We start from the raw sequence: 23,562 nt of genomic DNA, 5'->3' as shown, positions 1-23,562 counted from the left end.
GCATTGAAGCAGGATTTTATATCCTCTTTGCAACTGAGATGGAAACCAAGGATGTTCTTTTGCACAGCTAAAGACATCAAACTTGCAAATGCTTTGCACAGGGTGTTGGTGCACCAAGCCTTCTTGACATAATCAAGTGATAATTATGGTTGCTGGGGGTTTTTAATTTTAATTTCAATTTAAGATTATTTATGACCAAATAGGTAATCAATTTGCCTGTGCTTGGTTTAGTGTCTGCAAATGTTTGTAGTTTCCTGGGGCCACAGTTGAAGTGGATTTGTTCATAAGTGTAGATCTGTTAATTTACAGTGTGTTAACATGTTAGTTAACTGCTCATCAAATTCAGACCCCTAATGGATGAATCCACTGCTTCATATATCATGAAACAATTCAAACCTGTCAAAATTATACAGATTACTGAGTTACTCACAGAACTGAAATTGCCCTTCACTTACCTGTAAATATCCCTGGCCATTCCAAAGTCACCAATTTTGGCTATTCGTCCTGCTCCAGTACAGGTCAAAAGGCAATTCCTTGCAGCTATATCTCTTTAAAAAAAATAAAAAAATTCTAATTCTAAACTCTTTAGTTAAAGGAATAAAGAAAAAGTATTAGACCCAGTCCTGCAAATCTTACTTGAGTAATCTTTAAACAAATGTGAAGAGCCCTGTTAAAGGCTCTTTATTAAAAGAATTCCAGTTACATTATCATTTTTGTTAACCACAATTATTAAACTGTATTTGAATTGTATCTTCTACCCAGCATCTGCCAAGCTTTCCCCATTCACACCTTTTTTCACTAAGGCAGAAAACAGCATCTGTATCAGAAGAGGAACAGACCTAACCTCTTTTGCTTCAACCACATTATGACAGATTTCTTTCTTGCTCTATTTTTTTTTTTTGAGGGACATCTCAGCAGTATCCTCATCAGTTACAGATGTGATGCTGTTGGACAGTCTTAGTAAACTGCTTGAAAAGTCATGTAGAACCAGATTTGATAATCTGTTGCTTTGTTACTTCTGGATATCTCCCATGGAATCAAAGCTCCATATGGAAGCAGCTGTTAGCTGGGTGCAAGTTTAGCTTGTGAGAAATGGAAGTGATGCCTTTGTGGCCAAGGCTAAAATATTTCTGTTAATTTTAAACATGCATTCTGAAAAGAAAGTCATTAGAATTCTAGGACTGTGGGGGTCCTGTTGACTGCCAAGAAAAATAAGCTCCTTGAACAACTCATATGTTTATTTCCACTGCCAACCTCGAAAAGTCTCTGAGGATTTGGAAGTCAGGTTCAACTTTCTCTTCTATTATCACCTGTGACTCCTAGATGACAATTCCTGCCCTATAGAAGCCTCTCTACAACCCCACTACAATGTTTTACCCCTAGGATTCCTAACATCTGGAATGAAAGCCTTCTTTGTTTACCAACCACTCTAAGCAATGCTGACATCACTAACAAATATTAATAAAAAACCCGAGGGAAATTCCTTGTGCTCAGATTTATTGAATTGTTGGCTAAGACAAAATGAATCCATTCCCAGGTTGCTTATATTAGAGATCTAACAGTGCAAAGATTGACCCAGAGTTTTGGTGTTTTTTAAAGTCACACGCTCCTGCTACTATTGCAGTAAGGATTGTAAAATATAATGCTGTAGTGATTAAATCAGAGGTTTCCAATTAGAATACTGATCCTCTCATGTAGTTATTAAGAGCCACAACTTGTTGCACATTCTTACTGCTCTTTTTTAATGACAGAAATCTCTAACCCTTTTCCACCAGAACTTCCTTATTGTTGCAATATAAACAGCATAAAACTGTTTCAGATATTCTAATCATAAAGCCATATAACATATTCCCATATCTCAACCTCCTGGCTTTTTGCTCCAACGGCTGTTTGCCTTTGTTTCCCTGGATTTCTCCAGCCCCTGCCCACTGTTTCCCATCTCTGTGCAGCCTCACACGTGCTGCACATGTGGGTGAGTCAGTTTCCTGCCTGCACAGCTCCACCTTGGTTTACTTAGAGCCTGTGTGACTCTCTGGTGTGCAAGGGCTCTCTCTCTCCTTTACACACAAGCACTGAACACAGCATGCACTTCACAGTAAGGAATCCAGTTGCCCATTGTGCCTAGGAACATTATGAGCTGAAACTACTCTAAACCAAAAATTTTTAAAATTTTTAAAAGGGTACATATGACCTTTATCCCTTTTATAATAATGTCTTACTTGAAGCATGTTATATCAACATTTTTTGCTCAACAAATGAGCAAAAAGGAATTTGAAGAAACAAATATGGGCTTCCTAAGACCATGCAAGCAGGTCAGACACTGAGCTGAGAAGGAAGCCTGAGATGTGTTTTTATCTCCTGTCATCCTTGCTCTACCCTTCTCTAGTCTTTGGCTCCAATATTATGGACTGTCCTGTGCTGGTGGGATAGGGAAAGCCTTTAAGTCAAGATAGGGAGATGAGAAAGGAAATAAATACCTATTGTTTTACCAGCCAATACAGTGTGACACTACCATCTAGTGGACGACAGGGCTAATCGCAACTGTCTTTACATTGCTGGCACTTGAAAATTAGTACTTAAGCCCTCTCACTTGGAACAGAACATTGCCCGCCCTCCCTCCAGGACTGCGAAGAGCGGTACGGTGCCTAACTCCTAAAAATCCCCAGGGACATCCACCTGGTCATCTGAGCACAAGCCTGCATTGGTAGAGGAAATAATCTGTCTCCCCAGCGGAGATAAGTCCTGTCTAATCCACTGCAAATAGAAAGTGTATGAGCCTGATGGGCTTTGAGACACATTAGAAGAGACTGTTTCTCCTCACCTGTGGATGAAATGATTCTCTTCCAGATATTTACAGCCGCAGGCAATATCCCTAGCTATGTTCAGCAGGTCCTGCATTGTTAGTGTGGATGGCTGATTCTGGAAAAGGACATGAAATGGTAAGGGAAGGATAGTGAAGCAGAAGAATATCTATTCGGGAAGGGTATAGTCAGAGAAGGACAGAAGAAGAGAAAGGGAGAGACATACATGCAGAATGGGGGAAGGGTTAAATGAGTCAGGAGCAAAGAGGAACATAAAGTAGATCAAAGCAAAGAATTAGAAAATGAGTAAACTCTTGTTTAATCCCAAAAATTTTCAGGAGATTTCACCTCCCTTGAGCACCGCACATGAGTGCAATCTGGCAAGAGATTTATGGCCTGGTGTGAATAGCCTGTTAAAGGGGGTGGGAGAGAACTATTCCCTACTGTGTTATATGAAATCAAAAGACAAGCAGGTTTAAAAGGTGAGACAGAAGAGAATAAAAAAGCACCTAATTTAAAGAGTGAGTCAATAAATTACGAACAGGAATTAGTGCATGAACAGGAGAGAGAGAGAGAGAGAGAGAGAGAGAAAGTAAAAATGCACAAGTGCACATCTTTACACCAACATCAGCATTCATCAGCTTGTCTGTACCTGGTAGAAGAACAGTGATTACGCTCAGGAGCAGTATACAAAAAAGGGATGCTTTACTACAGGACTCCAGGACTGGTACTAACCCTTCTCCATCTGCACTTCCCTAAGACCAATAAAGAAAACTTCTTCCAGGAGCCCTGCTTATTTTCACCCCCTTTACATAGTTCTCCGTAGGGAAATTTTTGTCAGTTTTTCTCTAGGAACTTCTTTATTGCTTTCAGGAAGGGTGAAGAGAAATTACTACACTGCTAATCAAAGTCTGAGACATATCAAATAAATTAGGCTCAGCTCTTCAACTGGTATAAATTTGTACCTCTCTATATGGTGCCGATGCACACCTGCTGAGGACTTAGTGCTATGAATTCTGATTATAACTTTATCTCCTCATGTGCCATCACAGTACACAGAAAACAAAGCAGGTATTGAAAAAAGGAGGACCAATTATTTATAGTCAAATTGACAGAGAAGTCTAGAATGGCATGACAGGATTTTGACTCCTAAGTTACTGGAGTTTCTTGCCATGCTTTGATTTTGTCTCACTGACACCTGCTTGCATCAGGCAAACAGACACTGGTATCCAGAAGTCTGTGGGAGCTGGGACACACACACAGCCTAGCTTGGCTTCAGTGCCTTTATCCAGTTGATAAAAACATAAAAGCAGTCATACTAAAATCAACCACAAGCCTCACAGGGAAGCTCTCTCACCATCCTGGGTCGGTTCTGTCGAAGGAAGCTCTTCATGTCTCCTCCAGCCATGAGCTCCAGCAGAATGAAGCGAGGCAGTGTCTGTAGGCTGACACCAATGCACTGCACAATATTTTGGTGATTGAACTTACTGAAAGCCAAGGTCAAACAGCACATGGAAGAGAAACACAGCATTAGTACCTGGCCAACATCCATCCATTCTCATTCTGCCTTGAGATTTGATAACCTGGACTGAAGCAGGTCCTGATGCGGTTACCGAAACATCTTCAGCCGTATCAAAATGCCTCTCTGGTTATGACAGCCCCAAGAGCAGGGTTATGCCTGGCTTTGCCCATGAAAAGCTTTCAAAAGAAGGTATGAAAAGCTGAAAGCAAAGCAGAGTCTTCTGTCTGCGAAGACAGAATTTCATGGACACACTGACTGAAAGACGAGAGTGACATGAGAGGGATAAGAAAGTTAAGCATGAAAATTTCATTGGCATTTGTGATACAAAGTCCTGGCTGGTAGGAATTTTAATTTAGCACTGGTTATTTTAGACATAGTGCTGTCTAGTTTGGGGGACTCAGTTCAATGTTTAGTCTGCCAGAGGGAGACTAAACTGCTAATACCTACTGCAGCACCTGCTTATGTGATTCTGCTTTTTATAAAAGGAAGCTGAGATTGTCACGAAGCACAGTAAGACTCAGTCATTAGACAGCAGTATCTTCCCTTAGATAATGATTACCTGGATAATAAAGGAACTAAAAATAGAAAGGAAGTTGGGGAAGATAAAAAGTCTTGCTACTAAGTGAATCAAGGCACTCCTTAATTGATTAAAATTGCTCTTTAAAAAAACACATCAATGTTGCCTCCTGTTCAGCTACCAAATTTCTTGCAGACTGTAGGGAGTGGTACTATGTCATGAGATTCATGATTTAATAGCAGAAATACCAGCACCTACGTATGAGCTGGGCCAGACAATGAGAAGAGGAACTTCACATTGCACAAATTCAAAATATATAAATTCCAAGTACTTACAATTAACCTTGACTGTGCTACTATTTTAAAGTCATCCATGATCCTACTATTGTTTTCAGATTATGGATTTCTGTTAATAAAGTAAATTCTAAGGCTGGAATACCTAAAGTACAGGTGGTAATAGGAATGGCTGTCTGTTATCTTTTCCAAGAAGATTTTATAGATCTTATAATTCACTGTCAGAGGGTCATCCACATAGGACGTTATAGAGGTTCTGTCAAGCTTGCAAAGACATCAAATCAAATGCAGAACATGTTTGTACAAAAATGTTGTACCTTCTTACTCCTTTGAACAGGATCAGCAGAACCAATCAACCAAAGTTTTTGTTAAACTGTAATGATTTTTGGGTGGGATAGAGTTAATTTTCCTCACAGTAGCTCATATGGTGCTATGTTTTGTATTTGTGATCAAAACAGTGTTGATAACAGATTGATATTTTAGCTACTGCTGAGCAGTGCTTACACAGCATTAAGGTTTTTCACACACACACACACACACACACACACACACACACACACACACACACACACACCCCCCCCCCGCAGCGACAAGGCTGTGAGGACAAGAGGTTGTGAGAGGACACAGCCAGGACAGCTGGCTCCAACTGACCAAAGGGACATCCCATACTGTATAGTGTCATGCTCAGCTATAAAAGCTGGGGAAAGGAGGAGAAGGGGAAAGGGTCAATCAGAGTTTGGCATTTGCCTTCCCAAGTAGCTGCTGTGCATGATGGAGTCCTGCTTTTCTGGGATGGCTGAATGCATGTCTGCTCACGGGAAGTAGGGAACGAATTCTTCAATGCTTCTTGGTTTGCTCACACAGATTTTTCTTTACCTGTTAAACTGTTTTTATCTCAACCATGAGCTTTCTTGTCCTTCTGATTCTCTTCTCCATCCCTCTGCTGTGTGCAGCCAAGTTGCCTACTGGTGTTAAAGCACCAGAAACAGGCAACAAAAGAACCTCAGTTATCTTGTTTGAGATAAACGAGTAGTACCTCATATGCTACTAAAATGCCATCTGGTGAAAAATAAGACTGAACTTATTTTCTGAACACAGGCAAGGGAATAAATGATTCTATGATAACCTGCATTACTCTTTTTGTCCCTGCCCACTATCATTAAAAAGCCCCTTAAACTATACCTGATAATCAATGCTTCCATCAGGAAATCCATCTCATCCTGCTCAGAGCAGACTTCTGGCAGGGTCTGTTGAGAAGTAAAGGCAGTGAGGGCCATCCCGTCACAGAATTGAGAATATTTGTGTGGCCACCAGAGAAAAAAGGAAAAAAAAAGAAAAGAATGAGCATGTAACATGTAAATCACCTCAGGAACACAAGAGCAAGGGCTCGTCCTTTCAGTGCCCAGTTTATTGCACTGCATGTGACCCATTTGTTAGTTAAAGTCAGGATAGGAAACAGCGACCTACTTCAAATTTTTTGTGTGTGTGTGTGAATTGAACTCCATGCACAATTCTGGAACAAAAATATCTTCAGGTACACATCAAGAAAAATATTAGATGGGGACATTCAGACCTAGAAAGGTTTTTTAAATGACAGTTGTTATTTATTCTCCCCTTTCTTTGTGTCCACATTGTAGCACATGCTTGCATGTCATATGACACGCACAGCCACTTGATTTAAATATTTGTGTCACATGCCCCTGTAGCTTCCTTTCCTGCCAGCAGATTTGGACATCTTCGCCTGATACAGATAAACTGGATTACCACAAATGAATGACATGCTGCTCTCCTTCTGCTTGCCACTGTGCTCTGGTGCTTCTTCCAGTCTGGATAGTGAAACTGAGTTGGGCAGTTCCAACTGCTAATTAGTGTCCTGGGTTTTCACCCACATTTGTACAGTGGCACAGGGAAGTTCATGTCATGAAAGACAGGATGAATAACAGTAGAACTTTTTTTAATTAATGAAGGCTATGTTCTTGACCAGAACTCAGAGAAGCAGATTTGTTTCTCTGAGTCACAAGCTTATAAAATAACAGAGGCAGAATATGAGCATCCTTAACTTCAGGGCTGAGTAATTGACAAATCCTGATGCAACAGCAGCAATTTCAGAGAAAACCAGCCTATTTCTCTTGCCATTAATGACAGAGAAATTATTGTGAAATTGCAATATGTATTCACAACAGCATCCTTAACACTGTGCAATATCAAAAGACTACCAGAAAACGCCACATACAGTAGAAAAGCACTACTCTCAGTATAAAGGGAAGTAATTGAGAAACAACACAGATTTTTTTAATACATCATGTGGAAAAACTTGTGAGAAAACACTCAAATCAAAACTGATAATGCCTGGATGCAGCAATGTGTCCAAGCCTGAATCACTCATGAGCATATGCCATTATACATGTGATACACATGCATTTCCAGCTGGAATAATTATAAGATAACATGGCTCTTGTGGGTAATTATTGCTGTAGAAGAAATTTGTGGGTACTGACCTTGATAGCCACTTGTAGAGGGTTCGGGTCCCCTGCAATGCCTACCACAGTTCCCTCATAAACCTCACCAAATGCACCATGTCCTAGTGCCCTGCAAGAAAAGAAGAGGGGGAACAGATGTTTTATGTCCTTGGATCCAGAGCTGGCCAAGCTCTTCTATTCATTCAGTCCAATACAAATCAGAAAGAGAGTTTTGATTTCATGTCAAAGCTTCTGAAAGTAGCTTATCAGTACTTTCTGTCACTATCACTAAAAAAGGGAGGTTGGATCCTTGATGGTTCTGAACAAAAAAATAGGCCTGCTCAATCCTAGGGTATATCACCAAATACGGCAAAAGAAAGACAAGAAAAATTGAGAGCAATGGAATAAGGTGGCTGCAGACTGATGTCTTCAGGAGATTGTATATGACATAAGAATGATCAAATTGTTCCTTCTAAAGTTTATATAACTTTTATCAGTATCATCTGGATGATGAAGAGCAGCCTAACATGTGACAGGAAATTTCCTTGTGATAGGAAATTCTGAAATAGACACACTGCTATAGATTTGATAGGGAGCTACTGCCAGGAAGCAAGAGCAATAACAGCACAATCACAGTAGAGGTGAGATACCTATGTGTGGGAACATGGAACAGGAGACTCACGATCTTACACTTCTGCTTGAGAACTTTATGGAATCTAATTATCTTAGAGAACGTAGCTAGCATCACTTCTGTTGTATTTTGGCTGACTTGGACTGGGTGCTTTGCAGTCAGCCAGAGAGGTGGGCCTTGTTTTCTCACCGAAGCAGAGAGATGTTCTTCCGTGGGATCTCCTTCAGCTCGCTCAGAGTGGCAGCCTTCCCTGCAAAGCAGTAGTTGGGGTTGTAATCGGTCATGATGACAGATGTGCGAATTTTGCTCAGTTTATATTCTGGGCTCTGCAGTCGTGCTCTGGATCCTTCCAGCTGCTGCTTCTTCAGGTGATAAACTGCAGATGGAGAGTTGAATAAAAATGCACAAACCAGATCTATAACCGGACAGAAGAGATAATGCTGGCCACACAGAACAGAATGCACCAGTCCCATAATTATAAATGGTCCAGAAACATCTCTGGCTTGCTGTATCATGCTCTTCTTCACAGTCTTCAGTGATTTAGTACTGGATATGTAAACAGTGTTATTCCTGCAAACACCTAATCACCTGGGAACACCTCGGGTTTCCTATGCTGCTTTGTGCATTGGCTGAGCAAGAGTGCTCCACAAGACATCTTGCTGACATCAAGTCCCAAAAAGCAAACCATCTCCTTGAATGAATTATATATTTAATTACAGATTGTGATTTCATCTGCTATTACAGTGGCTGCTACAGAAACACCTGCTAAGAAGGCTTCCCTAGCTTTTATTATTTGGCAAATACTGGGGAAGATCAGTCCTTGCCCTTTCGGACTATGCTTGTACCTAACTGTGGGTGGTGATATTTCCTATCATTTCTTTTTCCCTGTTCCTCCAATCCACTTGGGAGACCACAACTCTTTGGCTCCAAGTATTGAAAGCACTGACACATGTCCAGGTGGTCTCCTTTTGTCTAATTTAGCTGGAAAAAGCCAGGTCAAAGGGTGATAAGAAGTAAGTGTATCTTACTGATAGACAGGCTGCCACAAGTGAGGATCATTCCAAGCACCACAATCACAGACACCACAGCTAAGAGGAGAGGGAGAGGCAGCTGTCGCTCTGGTATAGGACCCTGGGGCACTGGAAGAATAAAAACAGAGCTGCATTAATCAGAAAGCAACAAGAGCTATTGTAAAACATCCCTCTGATGGTTGCTTATATTGCAGAAAACAGTATGGAGATCATGGTCAGAGCATCTCATAAAAACTACAACAAATCCCTCTATAGCCCTGAAGGTTGAAAAAGTACCTAAATAACTTAAAAATCATTGTGAAGATAGAACACAAGCTGATAAAACATAGATTTCTTATCTATTCTTCAGTTTTCTATAAATGGGTAATATCACTACTCATAATTGAAAATGTCTACAGTCTTGATGTTTTGGAGCTCCAAGAGACTGTGAAAGGAAATAAGTGTGAGTACAAGGCATCAGCTGACAGGCACAGTGGGAAACTGCTGTGGAAGGAAGCAATTTGTGGATTAAATAACTCAGCAGTAGGTGGTACGTTATCCTGGAGAGGTATTTATGCTTAAATATCTGATACACTGAGCCCATTCAGGAAATTCACACCACGTCTCTTTACAGATATTTTACCTCCTGCCTAACCCAAATGTGAATGTTGGAGATAGTGGCAGAGATGCAGCTCAGCATGTAAGCAAAGGTCAGCAGGAATTTTCAATCTTATGTTTGACTGACATTTCTCACAATACCTTGTCCACTGGATCCACTAGCTGTAACTCAGGAATTAAACATCAAAAAAGCCAGAAGGAGATATGATATAAAGAACAGAGGTGTTATCCAGTGAGGCTAAAGCTTCTTAACTTACCAGTGCAGGTGACATTGTCGTTGGCCAGCACAGCCCCCATCTCACACTGGCACACTGGCAGGTTGGTGTCAGGGTCCCGCTTGCAGTTGTCTGAGTGGCAGTGGCTGCAGTTAAGATAGATCTGAACCTCCACCTCACCATGACTCTCCATGGCTGAACAAGGAATCAGACACAACAGGTGGGCTTAGTTCAGTTTTTCCTATCTTGTTCCAGTAAGGTAAAAAAAACAACAGAACAAAACCCAGCAGGTACCTACAACTTCTCTCCTTCTCTGCAGGAGAGCAGATAGTCCAACACAGTGTGGACATGTCAGAAGCCTGATGGGGATCAGTAGGGAAGAAGATATTTGGTTCCTTAAGCAAACAGGGAGGCCTTGAAGTGAATTGACCTGGAAAAGTCGGGGACTGAGGATGTGCGGTTGAACCTGATGACTGGTGTCTCTCCTGGTTTAGAGATTCAGAGAAAAAAGAGCACTATGGAAATACTTAAAGAAATGACCACAGCTAAAGATCTGACCTGCAGTGTGAAATAAGCTTTAATGAAATGAACAGAAAACAAAGACAGAAGAGGGAGGACGAAAGCGGAAATAGAGAGGAAAAAGGAGAAAGAAAAGTAATTAATAAGAACCATATTGTACCTGCCAAGGGATGCAAGAAGATCTCTCCTATGGGGTTCACAAAAGAGATGCCATCCTGCCCACCAGCTGTGAGATCATCACTATCAGAGGCATGTCCCCCTGGAGAGAGAAAAGTATGGCTAGTTGATCAGTGCTGCATGCTGCAAAAAATATGATGTCTCTGAAGGGTTGCATTCATTCCCATTATCACCTAGGGTCACTCTGCAACCTTCCAGTGATATTGGATAGTACAATGTCAAACCCTCACTTGACCCAGCCAGTACCAAGGTTAGTGAAGTGACTCCATCTAATGTAGGTTTCTCAGTTCAGCAAGGTAAAAATGTATTTGTTTCAAACAGAAAAAAAAAATGGAACATTTTCCACAGATAACTTGCGAATGGGTGAAGGGGTGATTCATCACACCTTCCAAATATTAAATCACATAGGAACACTTGATTTCCCCAGTTATGGAGAGATGGTGGAGAGCAGGGTGGGTTTCATACTGTTCAGCTTGAAGTATCTGTGCCTCACCTCCTGCAGTCGTGCACCTCTGCACTAATAGCACTCTCCCTGACCTGCAGGTGCTCTGAAGGGCACAAAATTAGTCACCATGGCTATTGCCCCAGCAGGCTTACCTCTGTACCCTCCGCCTCCTCCCCCAGAAGTACAAGCTCCTCCTCCTCCACCAAAACCACCAGAGGTGGTCCATTGGAGCTTGGCTAGTGCTTGGGGACAAGCTTGACCTCCTTCTCCACCTTCCAGAAGGGACTTCCCAGCCTGAGGAAGCAGACTCTCATCTTGCCAGCCACCACCTCCACCTTCAGTCAGAGAGTGAGAAAATAAAACAAGATCAGGTGAGAGAAGCACAATGCTTTGTAGAGAGACAGAGATGAGTCCTTATTAATTTCTTAAGTTCAAGGTAAACTTTTCTTTAAGTTTAAAAGAATATACAAACAAGCTCCTTGCTGCCATGAGCAATAACAAACCAGGAAATCTAATGCACAGCCTGTGGTATGTGCTGCATAAACCAACACCTCAGCACCAGTTTCTTGTGGTGTTAAGAAAATAAGGAGCCTACCACTCCCCTTCAGGATAACTGGTTAGGGCAGTCAACCATGTAATATGCTGAGTTTCTCAGGGAAATAAAAATAAATTGGATTTCTACATCTCACTTTAGTGGCCTCTTTGTAAGCCTACTACAGCAGGACATGGACAACCACCAGATTTTTTTTTTATCTCTTAGGAATGTATTCTAGACACAGCCATTACAAGATTATAGATAAGCTTCCATTTCTGGTATAAATCCCATAATAGAATTGTTGTTGTTAGAGTTTAAGGGGAGTAAGAGGAAAATGTCTTCTCTTCAGAGGCCATTGTTACAGTGTGAAGGAGCAGTCTCATACCCCAAACATAATTTTCTCCAATTCAGTTCATAGAAGAGAGGAGTCCTCCTGTGGAATAGCCTCTACTGGAGCACTCATCAGCTGTCCTGTGCATTCTCTTTTTATCCGGTGACACAACATATAAGAAGATATCCCTTACAGACTACCAGCTACTGCTGCAGAAAAATTCCAAAAGGCTGAAAAAAAAGCCCTTCACTTCATGCCTACAGGACAATGGGTGTATTCAGCCACCTGACTCAGACCTTGTGTGGTTTTAGTGTCTCACCTGCTGCCCCAGTCCTCCCACTGACTCCAGGTACTGAGGTGCTGTTCTCATATTGCTCCAGGGGTACATCATCCAGGGAGTTGTCCTGAGCCTTCAGATAGGCCTTTCCTCCTCCTCCTGCTGCGATGAGCAAAGGTTCGAAAATGCCATCCTTCTGCTGGAAAACCCCCCATCAAACATCAGAAAAACTTCACATCCCTTGGATATGCCAACTCACACAAATTTATCAAAGATGATGAAAGCATCCCAAAGAAGAGTGGCCTAAGGCCAGGGCAATGCTACTGCTTGTCTCATAGAATCATTACAAAAATATTTCACATCATGTTCCTGAGTAAAAAAGTAACTGTTTAACTGAATGTCAAGGTTTTGTGATTCATTTTTTAAAGACTGCTGCCAGTATTAAAGTGGGATCCTGGTGCAATTCCCACATCTTAGCTGTTAAGGAATGAAGAACCAGTTCAGCTAGCCTAATGCAGGTGATAAATACAAACAGGGATATAAAAAGAGATAAACAACTAAAAAGACAAAAACCAAAGAAAGACAGAAAGAGGAGAGGGAGAGAGAGGCAGAAGAGAAAGATTCATTTTTCATAATCTTTTTTAAAATAATTGTTTATCATATGCCATGACTGACAGTGAGAGCTAGTTGCTCTGCTGGACACTGCTCAGGCAGGATGCAAAGAGGAAATACTTACTCTAAAGATGTAGGTTGCTCCTCCTCCACCCCCACCTCCTCCAGCCCATTCCTTTAGGTCCCTTTTTTTTTTGTAATCTTCTTCAATGAGAGATGACTCCCCTAAGCAGATCTTCTGAGTTTCAGGATTGTCCTGAAAGGAGACAAGGAATGGAGTCAGACATCAGCAAAGTCCAACTCTTGAGACTTGTCTGTGTATTTCAGTGTAATAATGTGATAATGCTTGTCATGCATATTAGACACATATAAACCAGTATGTAGATTGTCTTTGTAGAAAGTGACCTTTTCTGCTAGGACTGACAGCTGAGGGCTAGATCTGTCTATAACTTCTGATTTGCAAACTCACATTACACATGAAAATGAAAATAGAGATGCATATAGGAAAAAATGTAATAACTCATTGTTAATTTCACATTAATTAAATAATTAATATTTTGCATGTTTAGAACTTCTTATAACAAAAACATTTAATTTTTTTGGATTATGGATTAATTCTGAGAACTTTGTTACTGACACATTTACTGTTTATTTCTCAAGGAGATAAATGCATAACGCAAAGGTGACCCACAGGTAGTTGAGAATAATCTATTGATACATCTTAGAAGAGTAATTTGGAGACACAGTTTCCTACTCCTGCACCAGTCTTATTGCCTGTGTCTTCTCATTCATGCAGAATCACAGAATGGGGAAGGCTGTAAGTGACCACTGGAGGTCATCTAGTCAGTCCAACCTCCCTGCTCAAGCAGACTTCTCTGGATGTAACTCAGGATTATGTCCAGATGGGTTTTGACTATCTCCAGAGAAGGAGACTCTACAATCCCTCTGGGGAACCTGTTCCAGTTCTCAGTCAGCCTCACAGCAAAGAAGTTCTTCATCACATTCAGGTGGAACATGTTCCATTTTCTGCCCATTGCATCTCATCCCAGGACTGAGACTGAGATTGTTTGAAAATTGACTGAGGGAGAGCTCTTTCTCAATTCTGTTAGTGATGATGCATGGCCTTTCTTGTTGGTGGAGCAATTTGTCTGGTTAATTTAAACAGGAGAACAAAAGATGGCAAGGTAGATAAAGACCAGGGAAAAACAACTGCGGTAAATCTGAGGAGAGAGAATCAAGGTTTGGAGCTGCAGAACTTCTCCAGAGAAAGAAAAACAAACATTAGTCACCCAATATACAGATCCATCACGATTTTCCAAGCCAAAGAAAGTTGGGCTTTGGAAGTAGGAAAAATTAACTTCAACTTTTTCCAGTAGCACCTGCCAAAGGGAGATAGTGGCGGTTTGTAATTTGCAATTTGGAGAACAAATGATGAAACTCAAGGAATTAATGAACAACTTTTCGGATTGTGACCTAAGACTAGAGGGTGCACTGAAAAGGGAATTGCAGACACACAAATGTATCTTTTATTTAAATAAATACCATTCTTTTACTATATAAAGTGAAGAAAGGGTGGGTTTAGAGTCCTTTGCAGCATCTGGGTAAGACATCATCTCCTGTGGGAAAGTAAACAGTAGTTTCAAATGCCTACAGGAGTGGTTTATGCATCCCCAAACACACCAGTGTGTGAGGAAAAACAGCGTTGTTCCTGGGCAGGGGTTAACAGCATTTCTGGAACAAGGCAGTATCAAAAACTGATGCTGAAAAGAGGTGGCCTAAGTGACAAAAGGACTTTCAGATCATTTGGTATAGCATTTTGAGGACACACACATAAGTGTTCATGTCACCAATTTCCATTTCTCTTGAGTGTTTTTTCATCATCACAAAAACCTAATTCAGGGGCTGCTGGAGTTAGTGGGAAGATTCTCAGTGGTTTCGGTAGGCTTTGGACTCAGACTTTAGTCTCTAAGCCTAGAGAGTATGTAACACAGTGCAGCCACCACACTGCTGGATGATTCCATAAATAATAGTAAATTTTCTGAAAATCCTGGCAGACAGCAAAAACCCTGGACTGTGGAAAAACAAGAGAGGGAGCACATCACTTGCCTAGGAGCTTCCTGCTTACAATAAGCACAAGACAGCTGATGAAGAACTTACTTCAAACACCAGGAGCTTAAAGCAAAGTTTCTGTGGGCTTCATATTTGTTTATGCATTTTGGGATTGTTTTTCTTTTCAGTGTACTTTATATCCATTTTGAGATTCTTTCTAACTTCTTTTATTGGGTCTTTCCTGTCTCCTGACTGGATTTCATTGCTGGATTCTGGGATTTCTATCTTTTATCACCAAACCCCAAGCCACCCACTGAATAGTATCTGCAAGGTCTCTGCCCACATGTGCTTCGTGGCCCTCACCCCAGGGCAGGCATCCTCCCCCTGCTGCCCCACTAAGATGTACAGCAGCTCATCTTTCTCCAGGTGGAAGGTGGCTGAGATGAAGACCCCGTGGGACCTCTTATTGTGGTTTTTGGCTCCCTTCCCCCCGGCTGCTCCATAGGCAGAAATCCTGCAAGACAAAGTAAATAAATGAAGAAACAGCTCTCACAATTCTCATCCCCAAAGTAAATCCATCTACAAGGTCTCCCAGTCTTCACTTCCAAACACAATTCTCTAGAGCAGGCTCCCCTGCTGTAGCAGCTTGTGACTATTATTTGTTTGAGACCTATGTAGCTAGGCTGCACAAGAGGACAGACCAACCCTCACCAGAGTACTGGAAACAGAGACTGCAGGAACAAATAGCATGAGCTGGTATAGCCCAGAAGTCTAAGGCTACAGGACTGAGATGGTGGCAGCACTCCTTGGCTGCATGCCCACTCTCACTCCTCTTCTGATCTCTTCTAATCTCTGCTCACCCTTCCATGCTTCACGGTAGCTCAGATATATCCTAATAACTACTGCTCCTGTTTCTTCTCTGTCCCCTCCACCCACTCAGCACAGGTGGTCCCACACTTGTGCTTGTTGAAACTGCACAAACAAAAAGCAGTCAGAGGTGGCTGCCCCCCAGCACACACTGATCCTCACCTGTATCTGTTTGTGGCTGGCACTCTCCAGACTTGCACTCCCCGGAGCCTGCCCTCCTTCTCCACAGTCACTGACACATTGCTGTTCTTGTAGGCACTGTCACACTGAGCTTGAGTTGGCCCATGGGGACCACTGGCACCACACGTTGAGAACCACCACAGAACAACAGTTGTGTCCCCTGTGACCAAAACAGCAAGAGTTGAGTCAGATGTGAGCTTCCCTGCATTTCTCAGTACTTACATTATATCCACTTTCTTCGTAGTCATAGCACAACTACTGCTTTGTTATGGTCGCTTTTGCTTTTCTTCTCTCTCACCTTATTTCCTGCACACTATTTGATAAATCATGGGCTGAAGATTAAGTTTATCAGTTGGGTGTGAGGGGGGGAAAGGAAAAGGGAAGATGGACTTAACTTCTAAGAAGGGGTTTATCCAAGTGTCTCACAGACATGATCAAATTCCTCTTCTCAGTGCCAATTTGAAGCAAGAAGATATTCAACTTTCCAAATGAGAACTAAACCAGGTACACAGAGTCAAGGGTTGAAAACATCTCTCATTACAGCTAGTGACCATTTATGAAACACTGTGAAAGTTTGAAGAGACTTGTCTCAGGCTTGCACAAGAAGCCTGTGGCAACAGAAACAGCCTGGGAACAGCCTCTTGATACCATCTGTAGGGACCCTTCTTCACCAAGAATTTTATTTCCTGGTTCTCATTAAGCATTATTATTTTGTTTCTACAACAGTGCAGCAGATAAGAATGTTCTCCATTTCGCAACCATTCCAAACAACTCCATCTTCTCCACTGAATTAGATGAGGCCTAAGAATAAAACTTTTCAGTAATGTATCTAAAAACTGTGTGATGCAGTTTGTGCACAAAAGCCAGGGTCAAAAGTAGAACTGTTTAAGAGCTGAATGATTAAAATAGAGGTAAAAATTACAGACTTTTAAAATAAAAATTCCAATCTTATTTAAAGGAAACGGCAAGCAAAACTACCCCCAACATCCTGTGAACATGCAGATGGATCTATGCAGTATGAGTTTCAGCTGCATTACAGCATTCCCCGGAGCTAGTGGGAACAAACAGCAGTACAGTTTGTCACATTCCAGGTGGACACAGCCTTCAGGAGCTGGGACAGCCACACACTGGTATTTGTTTGCCACAAAACAGCCTCAAGAAAACACCTTCTCCTCACCTTCTCCTTTACATACCTCTTCTCATCCACACAATACTTATCTGTCCTCCAGAGTGGATCTCTACCACTACCAGTAAATTAGTCCTCAGTGTTCCCTTGTTCTCCTACTTTTTAATCCAATTTTTCTCTTCAGTGGATTTCCTGATCCTTACTTACTTCTTCCTGGATTTTCATCTTTACACCACTATTCTACACTCACTTTATTCATCTTTAATGCTCAGCACTCTTTCTACTCCCAAATTTCTATACAGGTCTATGCCTTTTGTTCCTAAGCTGCCTTTCCATGCACTCTGAATCTGAGTCATGCAGCATCTGTTTTCACTTGAAGAGATTCTGCTTTTCTTTAAAGAGGACCTGCCTTCTCAGGACTGGTGAGCTGGGCTCCAGCAAACTGCTTGTCTATAGCCAAACCTGGAGAGACTACCTGACACAGTCTCCACATCTTTGGCATCTTTGGATTATATATAGTTATTTCACTGCTGTAGGCAGGCAGATCACACAAAGGAGACAGGAATGGAGCCACCTTTTATAGGCAAGAGACAGCTTTTCAGTACAGAATCATTTACCTGGGAGGGAGGGCTCTTCCAGGGGGTTCAGAAGATGTTCATCCAGGATACTAATCTCACGTGGGTACTGGCGTTTCCCAGCAAAATGATTCAGTTGTCTTCCTGTAGTAGTTTGTAGAACAGAGGAAAGAGGTGGGAGGGTGGTAGAAAAGAGCGATGGAAAACTGAAAGACTACATGAATTAATTAAATACAACCATGTGGTTAAGATAAGTAAATATTACCTTGGATAGAAAAGGTGTTTTGAGCAATCATAATTTCGTATTACTCTTTTGAGCCCATGTCTTAGGTAAGCTACTTGTATCTGTGCTGAAGCAGTGGGTCTTGACATAAACACAGACCCTCCATGTTATCCCATGCAGGATAAGCTCCTTGGGCTGCAATTTCCCATAGCTGTGATTATAGGAGATTTTAGGGAAAATGTAGTGTGGGAGAACAGATACCAGGTATTGATGTTCTGCTGGTCAAACAGGCAGGTGACAATTCTGGACAGTCAAATGACTGGAGGTGTAAAGGAGAGTGGTGACAAAAAATCATTGTATTTGGTTCTGAATAGTGCCATGGCAAGTAACCCAGCTTAACAGATCACTCCCACCTCAGCAACCAACTTTGAGCACCTGAGAGCTCACTTAGAGAATAAATAACTAAATAAAATTACATGCCTCACTAACATACACAGTTAAGTAACAGAAGCATACCCTTGTCACAAGCTGCTAATCTTTGGACAAACCTTTTTGAAAATCACAGAGCAAAACCATACATTTCTGACCACTGAGACAGACCTTTGAAAACCAGCCCTTTCTTAGAGAGGAGGAATTTCAAATCAATTGCTGATCCAAATCATCTGAATGCATTGAGAACACCCCAACACCAATGCTGCCTTAGAACAGGAAAAAGTAATAATGAAGCCTTGCCTCATAATCTGCAAGCATCCTGTTTCAATAGTAAAATTACCCATTTTCATGCAGATTTTTGATTGGAAAATCTCTAAGAAAAAGGACAGGCTTCTTTCGATTTTGTGAGCCCTCAGTTAATTTAATACTGAACATTTTTCATCAGTTGAAAAACATAAAAAATATTTCAATTTGTTCCAGTTGTGAGAATCTAACAGCTGTCTGATATTCTACTGAAAAGAGACTCACTCAGTTCCAGATGGACAATTATCTCTGCCACAAAGCCACTGCTCTAAATAGCAATAATTAACACCCTTGTTAGCTGTGTCAGAAAGGCCAAATAACTAATTGAAGCATGGAGACCTTGCTGAGCTTTTACTCCTGAGAATATTCCCCCCAGGTCTGACTGAAAGCACACTGATGCATGGAAATAAAAGAAAGCTTTGTACTGACACACTCTGCTCTTACTGAGAGGGAGAACTTCAATGGATGAAGTGGTCAAGCCAGTGAAAAATGAAATTAACCCAAAACTAATGAAATTAATCAAATGCAAGGAGGAAAACAGAATGAAAAATACAATGCATGGCCAGAAAAGATGCTCCCCAAGGCCTGCACTGAATTACAAATTCCAAAGGTCACAACAGTTTCAGACACTTAGTGATGTACCAGAAGTCTAGTTATGTTTTCCAGAGCAAAGGAATGTAAATCACTCTCTGAAACAGAGAGTTGATCTGTGTGTCTGCATGGATTTTTCTGTGGCATCCCAATGAGTATCCTAAGGCAATGCCTCATTTCCAAACAAACAGTCTTTCCTCCTTTTCCAAACAGTCTCAAACACTTGCTCTCCCGGAGAAACTTTCTGTCTCCTCCACACTAAGCAGCAGATCAGCTGCACCACAGGCTGAGCATCGCCCTCTCCACACGAGCTGTTAATGCTTTAAAAGCTGATGTTTTATGCACTCTTAGACACAAGCTTGTAAGGTGGCATTTTCTACAAACCTAGTGTAGCCTGGGACCCAAGGGCTGGTTCTTCAGTCTATTTTAGTTTCCACTTCATCTTCTAACAGCCAACATGTTGACAGTAGAGTGAATAGAAGGGAATAAGAATTGATTCATATTAAGGTGTATCTATATTAAAAAATGCAAAGAGCACAGACTTCCTTTCTCCAGGTTTTAGCTAACACTGATTTCCCCATTGAAATGAGACAGAGGGAAGTGTAAAGGAGAAAGAGACATCTGCAGGCTGAGAGCTAAAATAATTTACTCGTTCATTGCTTCAATATCTCTGTGACTGTAGTGAAAATGGAGATAGAGATCTGGTGGCTGAGATTAATCAGAGTAAGATGCCTCACAGGATCCTCAAGGTGTGAATGATCTCCTCAGAGATCCCATCTCACTAATGATGATTGCAGTACTCCTGAAAATCAGACTTTGCTGAATCAGGGACTCTAAAATCAAGAAGTAGAGGCAATCTGTACAAAAGCTCTCTTTGGACAGTCTTGCCATTTATAAAGCAATCTCCTAGGAAATTGAAAACTATGCACAGACTGAAATTTCTAGGCCAGGGCAGTAGATATTGATAGACCACAGACCTGTGATCTTAATGGGAATAATACAATACGTAGAGCGCCAAAAGATAATAGTAAAGGCAGTGAGAAGGGCAACCCAACTATCAGCTTTCTATTTGTTGTGCTAGTCCACATTTTCATGTTAAAACACTCAAAATTCAGACCTCTTCCTATATAAGCACTATTTCACTGAAACTATTAAGTATCTTTATGCCTGTCTGCCTGAAGTTCTCACAATGAACCAGACATGCCATCCAGACTGTGACACTGTCTTACACAAGGTGATTGTATAAGCCAATATGTGGTTTCGCCTCACCCTTTTCACAGGGAAAAACATCTGTCAATGCCCAGGAGCTGCCATCCAAAGAATGGTCTGTTTGGGTTTTGTCCTTATTGATGTCTCTTGAGCTGCCCTCACCACTCAGTTGTTCACTTAAATCTTACTGAACCTTCTCAGTTTTAAGGTCTGTGGAAAACCTCACCTTCTTTCCCATCTTGCATACAAAAACAGTGCTTTCATTCAGCACTGGGTTTTGTAGAGACTTGAACTACAAGATTGAAATAGATGGAGAAAATAATATTTACATCCTAGCAAGCAGCAAATCCTTCCTTCCTGCCATACATCCTTCCTGCTGCCCTCATGAAAAGAATTCACTGCTTGGATTTTAATTGGCTCTGTCTCTGACATCTGAAACCTGTCCTTGCCAGGGAGAAGTAATTTCATTACTGAAAATACAGCAGAGCTGCTGGGCTTCTCTGTAACCTAACTGAATTAAAGTCATGAGAAGACAAATACAAGGGGGCTGCTCTCAGAGGCGAGAAAACGTCAATTTGCAAAGAGGATTCAAGGAACAGTGGCAAGTGCAAGGCTTCCGAGAAATGCTTCCATTGTGCTATGTTTCTTCTGCATGACTCACACATCTCTGGGTCGTGCCTTCAGATGGGGTAAGTCCAGCTGCTCCTGGACATCGGTGCAATTCATCCCAATTGAAAATAACGAGTAGCCTGGGTGGTCTAATGGACAAGCTCTGATAACATTGCTGCAGGGGCATTTACACCCCACCTGTTTGCCAAACACCTACACCACTCCCAGCAAAATGTTGTGGCTAAACTGGAGGATCTGAGAGCAGTAAAATCCAGCAGCTGGGTGCACATCAGCTGGCCCAAGTGCATCTGGAGTCACCCCCTTCATCTTCCTCAAGATTCCAAAACAAACTGCTAGCATGGAGGTTGGGAGAGAGGACTGAAAAGAGCTGGAGTTAAAAAATGAAATTACCATAAGGATCAGCTTTTCCTCTTAATTTCAAGTGAAACTGTGCATACTCAGCATTTTATAGAAGAGTAGTTTCAGTGCTCACAGAACAAAGGGACAGAGAACAGGACACTGAATCAGAAAAGGATGGAAAGGAATAGTGGCTTCTGTTGATGAGCTTTTAACACATCTATTTTGACATAAGCCTTCCCATATGTTATGTTAGGCTACAGCTAGCCGGGGACATGCTATGACCCTAAATATTGTGTGCAGTGGCATGTAGAGTGTCACAGTATCACCAACCCACATTTTTCTTCTGCAACAGAATTCACCATTCAAGTGTTGCATATCTTCCAGTTTCTTTCCAATAGAGCATTTTTTTTTCTCCCAGGGACAAAAGAAAGTAGTTTCTAATATTTGCAAATAGTTCAAGTACCTAAATTCTTTCCCCTTGTCTGCTAAAAAAATCCACTACAACTCCTGCTATCATGTTTCAAATGGTAGCAATTTTTCTCTGGAATAGTTGTCAGTCACGTTCACAGCAATGAAGCAAAGGAAAGCTGTTATATATCTGGCAGTGATAGCTAATGCACCTCCTTACAGACTAAAACAAACTTGTTGGAGTAATCTAAATTTTATTGTCAGAGAGTCAATTTACTCCTTCATTTTCTTCCTTTTCTCCACAAAAATATGGTGACTTTTGCCTTTGACTTCAACAAATTTGTTTCAGGTATCAATTACCAGGGTGCATAGATCAGCAGGGACTGTGGAAAAAGAGTGTGATGTAATCCCTCCATTTAGGCTAAGGAATAAGTTTAATGTTTCTTGCCAAGACACACAGACAGGTCTCAACTATGTGATACAGAATATCCCAGCTTAGAGGAAAAAAAAGAGCACTGGGAGACTCTGACACAGAGTAAAATTGCCTCTACTTGCAATCTTCAGTATATCTGTGATAAAATGGCATTCTGCTGAAAAAGCTGACACAAATGATGCATGCGCACTCTGTGAGGAGAACAGAATGTGTGTCCTGGACCTGTGGTAGTGCTGATTACACTACCTAAATTTTTGGGGGATTCTGCAACATTTGTGGCTCACCATCAGTGAAGCAGTCCAGGCCAAATGTAATGTTGTCGATAGCAATGTCAGCTTGGGAATTCCAGCCCCAGGTTGCCAGGAGTTCCAGTTGAAACCTTTGCAATAAGACAGACATTTTAGAGAAAACTGACAAAGGACGAAGGAGAGGGAAAACCAAACCAAACAAACAAACAGCCTCCCTAAAAATACAATGTTCAATTATAATGGAAAAAACATAATCAATATTTAGATTTTTTCTTCCAGACAAGTCCAGCTGAGCAGCCAAAGCGCTTGCTCTAAGTCTTAGACACATATAAACCCCTGGTAAGTGCCACAACATTCATATAATTTCTCATTTAATGGGGAACAAGAATAAGAACCCTACTTCCCCTGCAGTCTGCACATACATACAAGCAACTCTCTCCCACTAGTTTTTATACACAAACAACTATCCATATTAAATTACCCAAAACAGTCAGGGAATTAGACTGGGGAGAAAAAAATTATCTTACTTTCCACCCCCAAAGAGATAGAGTAAAAACTGAGCAGAATATCCAAATGTCTTGGGCCTGATCCTCAGTGGATTAATAAACTCAAAACATGAGTTTATTTCAGAAGGGTAAGACATTATAAATTCAGCCATAATTCCTTGAAGAGTTAGCTCCCTGGGCTATCTCATCTTTTTCCACTATGACCAGGTGTTCCTTATCTAGGAGCTCTGTCACGTCCATGTGTATTTCTACCTTCTGATTTCACAAGGAAGAAAGAAAAGGAGCTGAGGGACATCCTTCTAATGGATAGAACTGAATTGTTTTTCATTGAATTTCAGAAATAAACAGATGTCTGATGTCCAGTCCATTTAGAGCTTATTAAAAGCATATGGGCAGGACCTCTACTGCTGTCTCTGGTAAAACTCAATGATGATTTATGAGAGATCAAGCACTGACCTGCCTAACACATTAATCATTCAGC

The 23,562-nt window shown here is 41.3% G+C and overlaps 1 protein-coding gene across 1 annotated transcript in view; it reads right to left on the bottom strand.

Moving 5' to 3' along the window:
• The window catches only part of LTK (leukocyte receptor tyrosine kinase), a 48,918-nt gene that overhangs the window by 4,286 nt on the left and 21,070 nt on the right, over nt 1-23,562 (bottom strand). The window contains exons 10-25 of the mRNA XM_041460091.1: nt 22,612-22,706; nt 17,802-17,903; nt 16,041-16,218; nt 15,375-15,525; nt 13,087-13,218; nt 12,393-12,549; nt 11,360-11,542; nt 10,746-10,844; nt 10,109-10,261; nt 9,252-9,362; nt 8,413-8,599; nt 7,632-7,722; nt 6,316-6,380; nt 4,159-4,288; nt 2,822-2,919; nt 456-548 (exon numbers count right to left, since the gene is read on the bottom strand). Coding sequence (XP_041316025.1) covers nt 456-548; nt 2,822-2,919; nt 4,159-4,288; nt 6,316-6,380; nt 7,632-7,722; nt 8,413-8,599; nt 9,252-9,362; nt 10,109-10,261; nt 10,746-10,844; nt 11,360-11,542; nt 12,393-12,549; nt 13,087-13,218; nt 15,375-15,525; nt 16,041-16,218; nt 17,802-17,903; nt 22,612-22,706 — 2,025 coding nt within the window. The remainder of the gene's footprint in view (nt 1-455; nt 549-2,821; nt 2,920-4,158; nt 4,289-6,315; nt 6,381-7,631; nt 7,723-8,412; nt 8,600-9,251; nt 9,363-10,108; nt 10,262-10,745; nt 10,845-11,359; nt 11,543-12,392; nt 12,550-13,086; nt 13,219-15,374; nt 15,526-16,040; nt 16,219-17,801; nt 17,904-22,611; nt 22,707-23,562) is intronic.

The sequence above is a fragment of the Pyrgilauda ruficollis genome, unplaced genomic scaffold, assembly GCF_017590135.1.
Source record: "Pyrgilauda ruficollis isolate IOZ18807 unplaced genomic scaffold, ASM1759013v1 scaffold14, whole genome shotgun sequence".
Taxonomy (NCBI): Eukaryota; Metazoa; Chordata; class Aves; order Passeriformes; family Passeridae; genus Pyrgilauda; species Pyrgilauda ruficollis.
Note: the sequence above shows the minus strand (reverse complement) of the source record. Positions and strands in the feature narration are given on the sequence as shown.